Source organism: Spodoptera frugiperda, chromosome 25 (assembly GCF_023101765.2).
Source record: "Spodoptera frugiperda isolate SF20-4 chromosome 25, AGI-APGP_CSIRO_Sfru_2.0, whole genome shotgun sequence".
Classification (NCBI taxonomy): Eukaryota; Metazoa; Arthropoda; class Insecta; order Lepidoptera; family Noctuidae; genus Spodoptera; species Spodoptera frugiperda.
This window is the reverse complement of record NC_064236.1, coordinates 11062646-11080250: the sequence shown is the minus strand read 5'-3', so window position 1 is coordinate 11080250 and position 17605 is coordinate 11062646. Positions and strand designations below refer to the sequence as shown.

At 37.6% G+C, this 17605-nt stretch overlaps 2 protein-coding genes across 5 annotated transcripts in view; both read right to left on the bottom strand.

Annotated features, from left to right (window-relative positions):
• The window catches only part of LOC118262794 (RUS family member 1), a 137781-nt gene that overhangs the window by 68771 nt on the left and 51405 nt on the right, over nt 1–17605 (bottom strand). The window lies entirely within an intron of this gene.
• Nucleotides 456–17605, bottom strand: part of LOC118267698 (calcitonin gene-related peptide type 1 receptor) — a 75818-nt gene continuing 58668 nt past the window's right edge. For 3 of the 4 annotated variants that reach the window (XM_035581837.2, XM_035581828.2, XM_050704421.1), the window contains exons 9-13: nt 9997–10070; nt 4485–4591; nt 2046–2153; nt 1527–1635; nt 456–678 (exon numbers count right to left, since the gene is read on the bottom strand). In XM_035581837.2, coding sequence (XP_035437730.2) covers nt 629–678; nt 1527–1635; nt 2046–2153; nt 4485–4591; nt 9997–10070 — 448 coding nt within the window. In that variant the 3' untranslated portion in view covers nt 456–628. Of the gene's footprint in view, nt 679–1504; nt 1636–2045; nt 2154–4484; nt 4592–9996; nt 10071–17605 lie in introns of all 4 variants that reach the window. The other variant, XM_050704422.1, reaches the window with a different exon arrangement.

The following is a 17605-nucleotide window of genomic DNA, read 5'->3' as shown; positions in this document are numbered from 1 at the left end:
ACAGTCTCCTGCCGTAACTCCAATCCCTGTTTATTGACGCATAAAGATATTAGTACTTTTTAGGGTTCCGTAGCCAAATGGCAAAAAACGGAACCCTTATAGATTTGTCATGTCTGTCTGTCCGTCCGTCCGTCCTGTATTGAAACTGTTGGGCCTACATAGATGAAACTTTGTAGGTTGATGTATTCTGGTAACCGCTATTTGAACTTCGAATAAAAAATAATATATTTAAAAACGAAATGGGGGAACTCCATACATGGAACAGATTTTAAAAAAATATTTTTTTAAATCAGTAATATAACCTTGTCGTTTATACAAACACAATGTAAAGCCAAGTTATTGTATAACTTTTATGTTATGTCATCTACTTCCTGTTACGGAATCCTTCATGGGCGAGTCCGACTCGCACTTGGCCGGTTTTTCTATTAAAGCTAAGGTTAAATAAATTGCAGCAATAACAGAATTCAGTGTCCATTTATTGAGTTTACAGGTTGTCGGTTAGATTCCGAGGTGCATTTTTTTTCATATATTTCAATTATGCTTCATCATAATAATTATAATAATATCATTGTCACTTAATCCTAATATTAAATAAGTGTTTACGAGCCAAATGATCATATACGTAGGGTCATACAGCCTGGTCTCTTGTGTTCACTAAGCTTTCAGCCCCGGTTACACCTGAAACATGCAAAGTCTGCGTTATTTCTTTGTAAATAGATACAATTTTGCTTTGGCATGCTCATTAAGTGATTGCCTTGTATACTAAGTGCCTACTCTTAAAATAAAAACGTAAATTATTAAATTATTTTTGGTTCTGTGAAGTAAGTACTTTAATGATGCTCTTAATGGCACGTCGGTACTGTTGACTTGTCGTCTGTTTGAAGGCATCTCATTCTCATGAGCGAGTATAAATTAAATATCTACTTAATATAAAGCCTTTGAATTTGCCAAATTATTTTTAAGTGTACTTATATCTATGTAGAATATACAGTATGTTAAATTGAGTTCTAAATGAATGGCAATGCCAGATAAGATCACAATTAGTAGCTGACTCGCTATCTGAAATACTCAATCATTGATAAGGCGATTATTTTATTACACGCGTAATCTGTTCGTGAACAAACAGTGGAAAGTCGTGTATTGACTTCATCATAGAGTTTTGATAACAGGCCGACACGTGCTCGTGCTCGCTGGGCGTTTCTTAGAAAGTTTTGATTTAAATCTCTTAGGTCAAAGTAAGCTACTAAGTATGAGTAGTACCTGGACGAACGAGCTCAGCGTTAGTTAGTTAGTCAAGCTTCAGATGACGAGTTATTTCCAAATGCCAGGTCGAATTGGTGATTACTAGTATGCAATTAGAAGCAAAGTGAATTTTGGGGTGGATTTTATTTCTAAATCTTCGTTACCATTGTTTCAAACGAAGCGCGACGCTGAGATCGAGCACCGCTTGGAGTAACTTAATAATTTTATCTTACATCTAATGAAATTAGTAAAAAAAACCGACCCAGCTAATGGGTAAGTGTTACCAGTCATAGGAATGCTCTCGTTTTGTGTGCGAAAGCGTGATAGATATGTCTTAGTGGCGACCACGACGTCGTGGTTGGTGAAGCAGAACAGTATCGCCACGCACAGACCCTGGACACAAACATTGGCTCATTTTAGTATTACACCACGGTAAAATAATAATAATTAAAACGAGGAACTTTATAAATCAGTGGAAAATATATCTCCTTATATCCCCGAAGGGATAGGCAGTGGTGCACATTATGGCACGTAATGCTGCGATACAATGTACACCCACTTTTCACAATTTATGTTATAAGTCCCATGTAATAGGTGGTAAGCCATTGCCATATAGATCCGTGCTACTACTGAGAAATTTTGGAAAATCCCAAAGAAGTCCAACAATAAGTACTTCGCCCGACCCGGGAATTGAACCTGAGACCTCCTGTTCGATAGTCACACTTGTAACCATTCGGCTAACGAGGCAGTCTACGAGTAAATCAGTACAAATTCCCATATCTTCAAAATATAACAAATCTTACCTGTAAACTAGTGAGAAGCGCCGAAAATATCTGATAAGCCTTTTCCCATGGCGAGTCAGGTAATGGCCGAAACGGGAGTAATACAAAGTGCAGTCCGAAGAGTGGTACCTGTGAACAAATAAACAAACAAACTCACCAGAGGGCACTAATGTGTGCCCTAACTCCTGACATGTTCCACTAAAACGGACTGACAACTTGAGAGAAGGATCGTGAACTTAGAAAGAGATAGAAATTATTAATTAGTTTGGTTGCTTCTAAGTCAAAGAGGATCTTCCACGCCTAAAAGTTATAAGTTAGTTTGTTTGTTTTTTAGAGATCGAGTGTGAGATAAGGTTAGTTAAATAAAACCAATTAACTCATGCCCGCTTTATAGCTTATAATACACTTCCAAAAACCTTCACGGTAACCAGATTGAACATTTTATTGAACGATTCAAATCTGCAACAAACACGAACTCCAGACAATGCACCACCAGTTGATTTAAGGTAACGAGATGCAATTGAACCAGTAACAGCGCAGCATTCTCGTTTAAGTCCCAGACGTACTTATAGAAAGTTTAAAAATAAAGTTAATTCATAACTCGCTAGCAGTAAATCGCTTTGAGAACAAAGTTCGTCGACGCTATTTTCGCTTTGCACATACATACATAAAAATATATATAGAATAAATAAAATTATGGAACGATCGCTTAAAGTGTTTCGAGGAAAATTTGTCTCGCTATTTAAAATTATACAAGCAAAATCACGTAACATTGTTCATGATAATTCCAAAAATACAAATTGTACTTTGCTTAAAAACTTATTTACCTTCGCAAAAAGCTGACTGCGCAGTGGAGGTGCTTCATGAATTACAAATGCGTACTAATCTAATCTCTCTCTCTCGAAAGAAAACTCTGTTGTTATTTTAATGGTGCATTCACATTGACCTTACTTTTTATTGAGGTGCACTACACGATCGTGCTCGGATCTACTTACATAGAAAATTTAAAGAAACTTTGTTTTCAGCATGTGTGTCTTGTGAGTCTGCCACAAATATACAAAAGATCGTACCGTGTACCTTGAATTGGAGTCAGATTGATTAACTAAAAGTAGCTAAGTGCTAGCTAATTTAAGTGTAGGAGTGCCATACTTCGGCACAAATGGGCTGGCTCGACCGGACTGGTACCACGGCCTCACAGAAAACCGACGTGAAACAGCGCTTACGTTGTGTTTCGTTGTGTGAGTGAGGTTACCGGAGGCCCAATTACCAATCTTCCCAATCCCCGATTCTCCAACCACCCTTAAATTCCTAACCCTCAAAAGGCCAGCAACGCTTCTTGTTTTTCGGATGTCTATGGTCGGCGGCGATTTTTTACCATCAGGTGATCCGTCTGCTCGTTTACCGACTTATACCGTAAAAAAGCTAAAATAAACTTTGTTTTTGTCATTGAACAAATGCAATAAACATTAGTGTGAATATGCACTTACAAAGTACTAGCTGCAGTGCGCGCGGTCACAATAAGACGACGCGATGCGACGATTAAAGCAACTTCTTCAATTTTGGCTACACCTGAACCAGACATCAAGTCTTAGTCATAAACGTTCGTACTACTTCCAAGTCAGACAAGTCGTTATAGATTTCGTTATCGTACAAGTGTAACAAAAATAAAATCTAGTTTCTACGTGAATTGAATATAAAATGTTTGTCGAAAGTTCAAGAGTGAAATGTGGTGTAAATATGATTTTTCTCAATCCTATGAATAGCAAGATAAAAGGAACTCTTCCTTTTTATGGTTTACAATAAAACGTTGCTTTCGATAAGATTACGAATTTAATAACCGATCTTAATCTAAGGACCGTTAGTTACTAAGATAAAGAAAGAAGAAAGGCTTGAAAATCATAACATAATATTAAAGAATAACAAGGATTCTTTTTCTTTTACCTGATGGATATCTTATTTTAGTGAAAATAATATTTAAACAATAGATTTCGGGCAGTAACCTTTATCGTGTTCATTTTACAATGTAGATTTAGCCTCTTAATTATAATTTTCACCTGTATTATTATACCAAACATGTTTCAGTGTATACAATTCGTGGGTGTTCTACAAGAAAATATACCTTACTGAATTGTATTCACCGATATTATTATGTCTTCGAGATACGTTAGCTCTCATAGTGTTGGACTCGGTTAAAGCATTTATTTTGATTAACGTATGTTCACAAAATAGAATTGTCCGTTAGAGTGAGTTCATCAGTGGTGTTAGCTGTTTAACTAATCTAAGTTTGATTGTATGAAGAACGAGCAAGTTCCATCTAAATCTCACCTAAGTACTCAATGTAAAGTCTTAGGATTGAGATAAAGTTTTAGTAAGTACGGAGTCTGTTAAAAACTTACATCAATGCCTTTGCCATCAATGGCTTTGGAATAAGATCAGTTGTGTTTCTTTGTAATTTCTTACCAGTATGAGGGCAGCTCGTGCAGCCTTCCTGGCAGCTACGGATGCGTGCTGAGTCGGTGCTGGGTGCAGCTTCGTCACGAGTACACGTACCACGTTCACCAGAAATACTGCAAATAAAAACAATTTCAATCCCTACTAATTAACGTAAGAACATTTTTGTACTTCATACTACACTAACTACGTCTCCGGTCTAATTGTTTAAAGCTCGATAGCTAGAGATGTGCAGCTGAGTTATCTTCATATTATTTATAATTATATACTACTCCAGGTAGTATAATGTTATAAATGTAACCTTTACTAAAGTTACGTCAAATAATAAACTATACAAATCAAAATAAAAAATCAGCCCTTCCCAATACTTTCGGTGGTTATTCAATGCAAACAAATAAAATAATCTTTCTTTTTTAACAACATTGATTTAAATAGACGCTATCCTGAAAAATATCAGGTATATATCAACTTACAATGTAACAAACCTAGCCCTGTATACTCGTAATTACCACGAAGCTCTTTAGTAGAAAATATGTCAATATTAATTATTTAAGTTTGTAAAATAAAAGCAAATGGACAGTGAAGGTCGTCTGAATGTAATGGGAGAGTGTTAATGGGTTCAATGTAAAATAGTTAATGTTTGCATTATATGTTATGCTGACTTTCATCATACGGTGCTGTTACGGTAGAATTATATATTATGTATTATTCAATCTTTGTTATTTTATGAAAATGATGTTATTTGGTTACTAAAATAGATATTTATTGCTGACGGTTTACATGATTGCTGCCTGTGATTCCTATACAATAGCGAAGATAATCTATTTAACTTATAGAATCTTGTTTGTCCAACAAGTTACTATTGGAACCTAAATGATCGAACAAAGTACTTGAAGGAACGGTACAAGTTTTTCGTATTTTAGTTTTACCGCATCTTCGTGTCTTATATCTAGGCCAATGGGTGTCACCGGCCGAAATATGTGATGGTTTCTCTTTCAAAGTAATTGTTCTTACTATGATTTATCAATGTCAAGCGAAAAACCAAAAACCTGATACTTTCGAGAATATCTAATAATATGAACATTCATTTAGGAAGAGAACCTTCCCTATACAATAAGCGGTTAACAAACATACTGAAAATGAAAATATATACCACCAATCTCAATTAGGGATCACACATGTCCGTAGCTACGAACTACCTAGCGGGTTTACCGGGGCTCCGGTACTTATAGGTAGAAGTAAGAATGGGGTAGTTTTTAGTCAGGAAGAGTCTGACACTACCTCTCGCCTCACACTAGACACGAGAAGGCATTGGATAATTTTCCCTCCTTTAAAAAAGGTATCATGTAAAGTAGTTAATGATTAATTATATCATTTTATGACCATTGTGATTTGGGAACGCTCTGAAATAGGGCCTGATGAGAGTCCCAGTTCAAGTTAAAAATGACGTAACCGGCATTAGCATAATACAAATCAGTTTTTATACCCATAATTCAAGGTTAAAGAACCAGAAATACTTAGTTAGTAAAATTATTATAGCTATTACAGCCGTCACCAGTGCTGTTTGTAAACTGAGACATGCGTGTTGCCATCTGACCAAGTCCGCTCATACTGTTGTGGTCCTTTCTTCTAAAGACCACTACAGAATCAACTTGCACGATCCACATCACGGCTCACATTATTCTTTATTTGATTGTGGACTTTGACTTCTGAGTCTGTTTCATTTATTTTCAGAGTAATCCGATAGGAAATGCCGGCCTCATCTAGTTATTTAAGAGACGTGTTAACGTGTTACCTTGTAACCAACTTGCAAAAATAAATATCATTAATAATATAATTTATTATAATATCCATTTTGTTCCTAGTGAATTACAGGCGACGGATTAGTTTTATGTGATATACTAAAGTTCAGCTTAATCTCATTGAAACCTAAAACTAACAATAAATTTATTAAAAAATACTTCTTGATTATTATTCTCCATCAATAACAATAAAATCCTCATTATTTTCCTCATAACGAAATCATGCGTCTCAGATCCTATTACAAATTAGAAATAGCGGTTACAAATCTTCACTACCTACGTTCCGTCATGGGTTTACAATGTTACAGGTAACCCTGCGATACCAAAGCTTTCTAGTTTGTACCCCATACATTACGACACCCGACATCAAGTGTTACGAGGAAAAACGTCCGAGTAAACTACTTGAAACGTTACACCCTGACCCTTTTGTACCACCTGTACTGTGAGAGTGTTAAATGTACGTATTTTGCTTCTTTTATTCTATTTTATTGTTGTTAACCGAGTCCAAAAATAAATAGATTCTAAATTCCTTTAAGTATTTGAATTTAATAATCGTTATTATGTGTAGAAGAAATTACGATAAAATTTCTTCAATAATATCATCGAATCTTTCCATATCATCTACATGACATATATATGTACATGTCGCGTTAATTTATAGATAGTGTAAATTACATCTGTCACATATAATAGAAAAGTTTACAACTCGTTTAACGAAAACTGATTCACCAAAATTCGCTATTTTGTTGCCAATATACATTATCATGTCATATATATCCACATAATTTAGTGGGCAAATGACATGATATTTCTGGAACGTCTCATTGCTTACCAAAAAAAACAAGATTAGATGAATCATGCCAATAAATACTGGCGTTCTACCACGTGCCGCACAAATGAAGGTCTTAGTTTTAAAATTGTCCGTCAATTTCGTGTTCTGGTAAAACAGGGTTAAAAATACAAACATCTGAGTTACATCTCAAACAGAATTTTTCTCGAGTAAAAACAAAAAACAAGAGAAGAAAGCTTCACAAACAACCCGACCCTGTTATTTGCTTTGGATAATTGCAATCTTTATCTTAATTAGGGACAAATAAATATCTAATTTATTACGCACATATACCTATTTGTCATTGTATTCGAGATGAAGTTATATAATTTGACGAGCCTAAACAATTTTGACTCAATTACGCCATAAAAAGCTTAGAAAACTTAGTAGTAATGATTAATTTTCCTTGATGAATCCTTGTAATTTAGGAAAATGTAACCATTTTAACTTCCAATTACCATTCACACACAGAGATACGCTTCAACAGCCTATAAGTGGTCACTGCTGACCAAATGCCTCTTCTCGCACGGAGAAGGTTTGAGCATTAATCAGCACGCTTGCTCAATGTAGGTTAGCAATTAAGCTGTGTTATAACTTAGGCATCCTATTGAAACTATAACAAGGAATTAAATTATTCGGACACTTGTCTATTATAATGTTTAAACCTGACCCCACAAAATTGAGACTATAATATCCATCTCAGCTGTGTTTAATCAAGAAAATGTAGAGACGAAAGATTCAAAAACTTAATCTCATAATCTTTTACCCAAGGTCACAGAAACAATAAACCGAAACAAAAGGCTATACGAGTATACACACCGCTACGTACTGTACGGTTCCTTGCGTAAATTGGTGCACATTAATTGATATTAAGAAAAACGGGGCCATTTCAAGCCATCGTAATGGCTTATGGGATGTTTCCAAGAGGGAATGAGTTTGTTCTAAGGCATTTTTATTTAGCCCTGCGTACATTATTCAAATACAAGCAAGCTATAAAGGGTAAATGGGCATGCAGTGATACAGAGATCAAGTATGTTGGTACTTTTTGTTCGTTTTTTAGTGGCAAGGCTTGCTGCTTGGCTGACGTTGTAAACTTATCGGCTGTCAAGTTGTGACTTCATTATTAATAAATTAAGAAGGATTGGCTTGCAATTGAAAGTATCTAACAGAATGTGATTATTTGACTTATCAACTATTCTAAAATCTATTCTTATGTAACAAAAATGACATTCAAAATCGTTTGATTACTTTTACTCTCAGAGTTTAAAAGAAGAGTCCAAGGGTTTTATTTCCACGATAAAAACTATCCTACGGCCTTACTCCAGTTTCAAATTATATCTATTCCTATTTTTATCCAAAGTGGTTCAGTGAAGTTGAAAGAATCAAAAAAGGAATAGGATTTCTATCTAGTTACCCCTTGGTAATATAGCTACATAATATGTTAGAACACCCAAACAAAATATCAAAGTTAGTTAGTTTGATTAGAAAACTAATTATGTTTACTTTCGAAACAAACATAATTCTTCTTGTCTCTGAGCTTATGAAGGTCAATACACTGTAACATATTATTATAAGAGAGCAGCAAGAAAAGTAATCAACTTTAAAAGTTGAGCAGATACTAAAGATGTAATATAGCGTTAGATAAAAGAAATGAATGATTTATATGATTATCATGCTTTCATTATACTTGATTTTTGTAGATTCTTCATAGTTTTCATCTAAAGGTACTAAATGGTACTAAAGGTACTTTATTTTTTCATCTGTACCGAAAAACACGTATAAGTCAAACCCTTGGTCGCCCGCGTACGTCCGGTCACATCGGAAATCCTTTTAAGATTGTGTTCCATGATCGAGAATTGGTCAGTACAAGGTCCCTATTGCTATAGTTTTATTATTACGTATATACGAACCTAAACAAGTCTATTATAGATAAACAATTTATTAGTTTGTCAAACATGTCGGAAAATAAACGAATTGGCCAATTTACTAGGGATACTTGATTCGATATTTGTAATAGCTGGCTAGTTACCAATTCATATACTTCGACAATTTTGGTATACGTATTTATGTTTGTATGTAGTATACAAGTAAGGACATTGAAACAGGAAAATTATGCAAGTGTGGGAGAGCCATGCTTCGGCACGAATGGGCCGGCTCGACCGCAGTGATACCACGGCCTCACAGAAAACCGACGTGAAACAACACTTGCGTTGTATTTCGTTGTGTGAGTGAGGTTACCGGATGCCCAATTAGGGAAGGGGGCTTCCCAATCTTCCCAACAACCCTTAAATTCCTAACTCCCAAAAAGCCGGCAACGCACTTGCAACGCCTCTGGTGTTTCAGGTGTCCATGGGCGGCGGCGATTGCTTACCATCAGGTAATACGTCTGCCCGATTACCGGCGTGTTTCATAAAAAAATATCCTTTGACCTCAGAGTTTGTGTAAGATTACCGAGACAGGTGACATTGTTCAGCTGATTCAGACAATTGTGTCTACGCAATTATGTACAGAAGCACTTAGAATGTGCGCTTGTCGTAGTGAGAGAAGACGCGAATTAAGTTTTGTATTACGAGTGTTATTCTAGTGGCATATTCTGCTTCCATTGTGCGTAATAAGTTTTAAATTAAACAACAAATTCTTCAAAGGCATAGGACTAAATTTACTGTACTATAGGTACTGTAGAGTTCATACCACATATGAACCTTATTACTATTAAAATAGCCACGAGTAAGATATGCTTCTATTACAATTTTACGTATTCATGTGAGACAATTATATAATGAAAGCTCAGGTCTCCTTGATTGGTAGACCAATGACGACCAATGACGAATGACCAATCTTGTTTAAAAAACTAGAAGACTATAACCAATGTATATTATATTATACTTACCAAATGAAGCCATTAACGAAAGTCCAACGGGTACGATGATAATCCAGAATGTGTCGCTTTGGTCCATCCAGCACCTAAGAAATTACACCAACAATTAGTAAATTAAATTCAAACGTCTTTACACTTAAAGATCACTTTTAAGAAACAATATTGTCTTCAACGATCTAACTGTGCCCAAAGGCGACGTGATCAACTCTAGTATTGTCATTTATTTTGATTGCTTTTGCCATTTCTGGTGACCGAGAAGTTCGATTATTTCGGATAAGCATTGCCATTCAATGTGGTATTAGCTCTCTTAGGCTTTCATACTTTCTGATGGGCCACACACAACAGTTATTTTTAATGAGATAACAGATACCGCGTTTATCGCATAAGTTCGATTTTGATTTTAAGTAGTCATCTATTTACTATACAACGTTTTAGTATTGTGTAAGAAGGAATAGCGATAACAAATTGGAATAAAAATTAAAATAGGAGAAAGATGAAAGACGTCTAAGGAATTCCGGTTTCTCGAAAAAGAATTCTGTCTGTCGGTCGCGATATCGAATAATTGTTTACTTTTGAATTTACCCTTCTTTTGCCTCTACTTTAACAATCGAAATGTCTTAATTAATACAAAAATACAATAGGACGACGTTCTCGAAAAATATAAACGTATCCAAGCAAAATTATCCTTAAAAAGGGGTCGTAGAGTGAAACACGAAACGTATTTTCTGTAAAAGCTTTAAAACGTAGCTATCCCCTGCAGAAACCGTTATTTTAATTTGAAACGTATCACGGCTCACTTCCCTGCCCTCGGTACAAATAGCTGGACCTACCTAATGTTAATGTTCGATTCGTTTTACTCATGAAGCATGGAATTAAATGGGTGTTTTTTAGTCAGTAAGAGTCTGATACTCCTTCTACCCAAAGCGAGAGAAGTCATTGGATGATTTTCTAGTTAGTCTTAAAAGTAACCATTTTATACCGAGACAACGTATGCGTTTACATAAAATATCTAACCTATGGTAGCTATTAAGTCCAAGGTTCCATATTTGCAACCTATGCAATATGATACTGATACGTACCCATTAGGCCAACAATAGGCTCATCCTTATTACATTAGCTCTAATACATAGTACATAGAAGCTAAACGGATAAAAGTGAAAGTATTATAAGAAGATATATCTTATGCTATTTGTTCAAGGGACAGTACCCTTAGTATGAGTTTGCTTTACATTTAAAGTATATAATCGAAATGAGAGCGCGTTCTGCGTTGTGATTGGCCAGCTAAAATAAGCCGATCAATCAGAGCGCCGAACGCGCTTTCGTTTCGATTACTTTAAACGTAAAGCCAAGTCGTACTAAGGGTACAGGAGTTATAAGACATATAGCTTTTTGTTATATAAAACTGTATCTTAAAACAATGTAAGTTAAGTTGCACCGGCAAAGTCATAAAAGCCACAAGACATGGCCAAAGAAAGACGAACAATTATCTACCACGAGTAGATATCTATCTAGACGTCCTTGTTCGCAGTAGAGTGTAGAATATAGCGTGTTCCATTTTCTGTTTATGAACAAAATAGCTGTTCGCCTGTTAACACATCCATTAGACTAGATTTCATTGACTGTTATACAGGCTGTTAGTTTTTATATCTGTCCACTATTTTCGTTGATAAACTAATAAAAATCTAAGCTATGTCATACAGATTTGTTTCGTAATAGCTCTTAGACAGCTTTGCATATTTTTGTGTTATTATTTTGTATGTGGTATTAGCTGGTAAACGAGCAGAAGGATCACCTGATGGTAAGTAATCGCCGCTACTCATGGATACACAAAACACTGGAGGGGTTAGGAATTTAAGTTTTTTTGAGAAATCGGGGATTAGGAAGATTGGGAAGGGGGGAATTGGGCCTCCGGTAACCTCACTCACACAACGAAACACAACGCAAGCGTTGTTTCACTTTTTCTGTGAGGCCGTGGTATCACTCCGGTCGAGCCGGCCCATTCGTGCTGAAGCATGGCTCTCCCACACTCATCTCTTTTTCGTATAAAATCACTCCTGCTATACGCCAGTATGTTGTTGGAGTATTCCAACGACTTTTAGTTTATTAAGCAGCCAGTAGATCGTTTATGCATGAATTAATGATTCACATGTTCGGCCATGTGGATAACAAGTACCTTAATTATCCTCTTACCCAAATCTTACCTAACTAGTTTCCTCAAAGCATCTGGGTGAATGTAACAAATGATGTAGGTACTTAGCTTACCTAGGTATTATATGTTGTCCTATTATTTTGTTTCCATAACAATGTAAGTTTTCTGCGGAAAAGTCTAAGGAGACATCTATTAGGATTGAGAGGAAGTGTAGCATGTCTTGATGTGATCACTTCCAGAGCAGATGTCCTGAATGGTTTGTCTCTAATTAGCATTGCTAACGACACGCAGCGCTGGGAGTTAGATTACATTTTAATATTCAATTAATTGTCATCATTGTTTGATTTTAGTTTTCGTATTTTAATAGTCTTCAGACGACTCTTGCCTTTCCCTAGTTTGGATAATGATTAATTATATTTTTTTTTATATTTATTTAAAATTCTCTAAAATTACATTTTTAAATACTACTTATAAAATACAAGATAAAATAATATTTAAAAATATAAAAATAGGAGCCGACCAGTAGCGGGAGGTCCAAGCTACCGGTGGTTCGGGCTCCAGAGACAGAAACTCCTCACAATACGTGCCGTTTCAAGGAGTACTGCCTTCTGCATCAGGCCCTTGATCCATCTGCCCAACCCTAGCCTCCTAAGGTGGTTGTTGTTAATTATCATCATCATTATAATAACTCACTAAGATAAAAGATGAAAATCTAGATGCAAAAATATGACAGTCCACTTTGACTATGGGCTTACATACATAAGAAGGATCGAGTAGGTCATACAAATAGTGACTAACTTGGTGTAAAAATGTCATGCATAAAATCGGAGTTTGAAAAATTGAAAGTTTGTTTACGTGCCTTTGTACATATATAATATGTATATCATATATCAACGGCCTTATAAGTGGCCACTGCTGAGGCCCCTTCTGGCACGGAGAAAGTTTGAGCATTAATCACTACGCTTGTTCAATACAAATCAAATCAAATCAAAATCAAATCAAATTTTATTTCAGAATTGCTTCCATAATTTGTTAGTAACAATGTTCTTAGCCTATGTTAGTAATGTAATAATAACAATAAAAAACAAAACAATGAAAGAAATTTAGGCACTGGCTTTCGTGTGCAGGCCTATACAGTGCGCCACTACTATGCAGTCCCATCGGTCTGCGCATGCAGCCAGGATGGCGCTGGGGCTGCCGCGCACCCGCGCCATTAAACACGCACTTCGCTTGCGTATGACGGCGTGAAAGCCGTCCACGCGCGCCTCTGCGAACATACCACTGGCGCTACAGTACCGCGGCAGCCCCATCAACACCCTGAACGCATTATTATACTGCACACGCAGAGCGTTGTATGTCCTCTGCGTGTATTTGGTCCACAAACTGCACGTGTAAAAGGTCTGGCAGAAAGCCCTGAAGAGTGTGACCTTCACTTGTTCAGTACACCGTGCGAATCTGCGAGCCAACATGTTACAGCGAACAGACATCGCCCTGCGCTCCCTCTCCACATCCATGTCATCTTTAAGGTCCTCGGTAACCCAGTGGCCCAGATACTTGAAGTGAGTGACTTGGTTCAATCGTGTACCATAGAGGAAGAGGGGAGATACCACTGTAACCTCTCTTTTTGGTGCTTTAAATACCATGATCTCACTCTTTTTTACATTGTATCTGAGCCCGTGGGCTTCCGCATACTCCTCACATATGTTGAGTAGCTTACGCAACGCACTGATTGAGGGGCTGAGCAAGACCATGTCATCCGCGTAGCTTATATTATTAACGCAAATACCATCTATGTGACACCCGATGCCGGTGCCACTCAGCCTCCCAATCAGGCGGTCCATATATAAATTAAATAACCTCGGTGAGGTCAACCCTCCCTGCCGCACCCCACACTCCAACCTATATTCTTCCGACTTGCTAGCTGCCCACCTAACAGCATTATTCTGATTATTGTACCAGTACTTAAAAATAGATATAATTTCAGGGGGTACACTAGTGTCTTGATACATTTTTGTCCACAGCAGGTCGTACGAGATCAAGTCGAATGCCCTGGACAGGTCCAGGAAACATGCGTATACTGGCGTTTTACGAGCGGTGTAGTATTGCACAGTCTGCTTGAGGCACAAAATCGCACTTTCAGTGGATAGACCAGTTCGAAAACCGAACTGGCCATCGTGCAGTTTTATATGTTTTGTTAAATGGCCGTCAAGCAAACTGTCCAACACCTTCGCTATAACCGTGGCCAGAGAGATAGGCCTGTAGTTAGACCTGTCCGAGACATCTCCAGTCTTGTTTTTAACAATGGGGACAACAATAGTATACATGAGATCGTCAGGCAGGTAGGAGTGGTTAATGCACAGATTAAACAGTAGGGCCAGGACCCTAGGCAAGTGTGCCCCGGCATGCCGCAGATGCTCAATGCTAAGGTCATCATGACCTGGAGACTTTCCTCTTTTCATAGATTTGATAACCAAGTCAATGTCCTTTGCAGTGTATCTTACATTAATATCTCCCGGTATAACCCCCGCATCAGGCACCGACAGCATCCCAGAACGTGCACGGTTCACAAACGGCTCAACTCTGAAATGCCGCCGAAACAATCCTGCGATGGCATTCGGCTCGTGTTCACCCTCAACGCTCACGGGCCGGCTAGGCTTTATATTCAGTTTGTTGGTTGATTTCCAAAATTTTGAAAAGTTATTATTGGAATGGTGTCGTGCAATTATATCCAGCTTTATTTGTTGTTGGTTATTTTGACACCATTTAAATTTTGCCTTAAATAAACGCCTAGACTCAGTCATTTCATTATAAAACCTCCCAGAACTAGGTTTCCTATACAACAGCCAGTTCTTATAACATTGCCGAGCGTTATTATGAGCCTCCCTCACATGCTTATTCCAGCCTATAATGTGCTTCCCCCTACCGGGGTTTGAAATCGGGCTACAGGAAGATTTCGCGCCTTCTGTCAATACACGTACTATATCTCTATACATATCATTAATTAAAGCTTTATGCATATCACAGTTACACTTTTTATCAGCACAAGTAGCAAATTCTGATGGAAAGTCGATAAGCCGCAAATTGGCGTGACAATAATTATGGTATATTTCAATTTGACTAGGCTGCCTGTCGCCCCATATTACATTATTTTTAAATTCATTACACATTACAATTTTAGGTTTTATTATATTCAAATTACATGTCAATTGCATTGGATAGTGATCTGACCAGTAGGTATCATATAATACAGTCACATCATTGACAGTTGCGCGCGCGGCGCTCGTAACCACACAGTGATCGAGCCACAGCCGACATCCGTGTGCCTCACTAATAAAAGTATGTGAGTCGTTAGGCAACAAATCGAGATCAACACAAGTCCATGATAATTCTGCGCAAAAATCTAAGAGTTGTTTTGCAAATAACTCACCCGGGTGTGCGTTGAAATCTCCCAACACATACACAGATTCAACGTCACTAATTGCAATAATTGAGTTTATTTCGCATAAACACTCCGTAAACTCGATTAAATTATCAATTGAGTCCGTAGGCATGTACACAGATATGACTAACAAAGAACGCTCATGTATCTCAACTTTAATAGCCGCTATACGATCACTGTTACACTTTAGCACTGACACTGAGGGAAACACCGACTTCCTCCACAGCACTGCCACTCCACCGTATGGTCGGCCACGGAGCACGCCTGCCGAAGTATCCACTGCAGACTTGCCCGTGAACGCAAACTGGTCACTGATGCTGTCCAGGAACGGGATATCATGCGGCAACAGCCACGTCTCCTGAAGTGCCACAATGTCAGCTGTTTCACATATCCTCCTTACACATTCAATAGATCTCATAATATTTTTACAATTAAATGTTACGAGTTTCGTTTGATTACTCATACGGCGGGTTATGATACACACGGCTCAATTATTTCGCATTCATAGTACCGGAATTACTTCTTGCCCTGAAGTTAACAAAACGACGGTATGCGACGCCTTCTGGCCAGAAATCATCATTCAGGAAGGTTTTCAGTTTATGTTTTGGTACCAATATTTTGTACGCATCATATAATTTAGGTACCTTCATATTCATTTTTTCCAGTTGTACCATAATATCAGTTTTACTCGCTATGTAATTCTGTATGTCACACAGGGAAACTTCCTTCGCAACATTATAAACATAGATGGGAATGTTTATATCCGTAGCCTTGAAATTCGTATGCTCGCTTGAAACTGCCTTTCCTCTACTAGCAACAAAGCGATTCCTTAAACGTCTTCTCTGAACTAGGGTCCATTCTTTGTCGTCCTTAGGTATTTTCCAGTCTCCATTGCGTACAACATCAGCTAAAGATTTTCTATTTACGACAACGTCATGCTGTATGTCCGGAGCAGCCGTGTGTCTCGTCTCGCTAGAAACATCGCTCGCAGCTGATTGTAGATGAGTCATCGTCTCGGGCTCGGCACCGGCCACCGCAAGGCGATTATCGTTACCCATAGCGCGATCACAGTTTTGTTGAGTACCCTCATTTTTGAAACCTGGTTGAACCATATCCTGATAGTTTGTATCTACGCGTATTTCGCTAGTATCTTTACAGGATATGTCATGTTGAGTGTCCATATACTCAAGGCCCCTTGGACCACTGCAGTAGTCATCGTGACTATCCAGTAAGAAGCCACCTCTTTTGTTAATGTTAACATTACTGACGGTACTTCTAAAATTGTTCACTAAAGATGCCTTTTTCAGGTTTTCAAGATCACACTTCACAGTATTTAGGTCTTCTTTTGTGACATATAGTTCTTTTATCTGATTCATCTCCTGCTGCATACGCACCAAATCCTTTAAAATCCTAGTGACATCAACATGATCAAAAAGCACTGGCGGTAGTTTCTGCAGCTCACGAGCCACAAAGACCGGCAAAACCTCAGGGTCGGACTCCTTTAGCATACATATGATATCATCTATTTCACGGAGTTTCTTCCCATCTCTTTTTCTCGTCTTCTTACGCTTCTCCGTGGGTAACGATTCGCAAAGTAGATTTTTAGCACTTTGAATGTCCTCGTCAGAAAAAGCACTCACACAGATACGACTAATACTCTCCTCGTCCATCACATCGATTTTATTACATATAAAGGCTAGAACCTCATTGATGACTATATTGCAACTCGAACATTTCAACAACTTAGACGCCATGGCTGGTGTCATACGACCGTACGTCAGCGCGCGCGCGTCAAGACTGATACAGGTAAGCGATTTCTAACTTATAATTTAAAATTATAATTGTATAAATCACTGTTCACTTTCAATGGTGTTCCAATCATTTTTAGAATGTACATATAATTTGGAAAACGACGATTTGGTGCTTGAATGCATTGCTCATGCGTGAGAAACAGGCGTTTTAACCTTCCGGACCACTACGACACTTGCATATAATTATGATTAAACATTTAAGTCACGGTGTGGTTGAAAAAT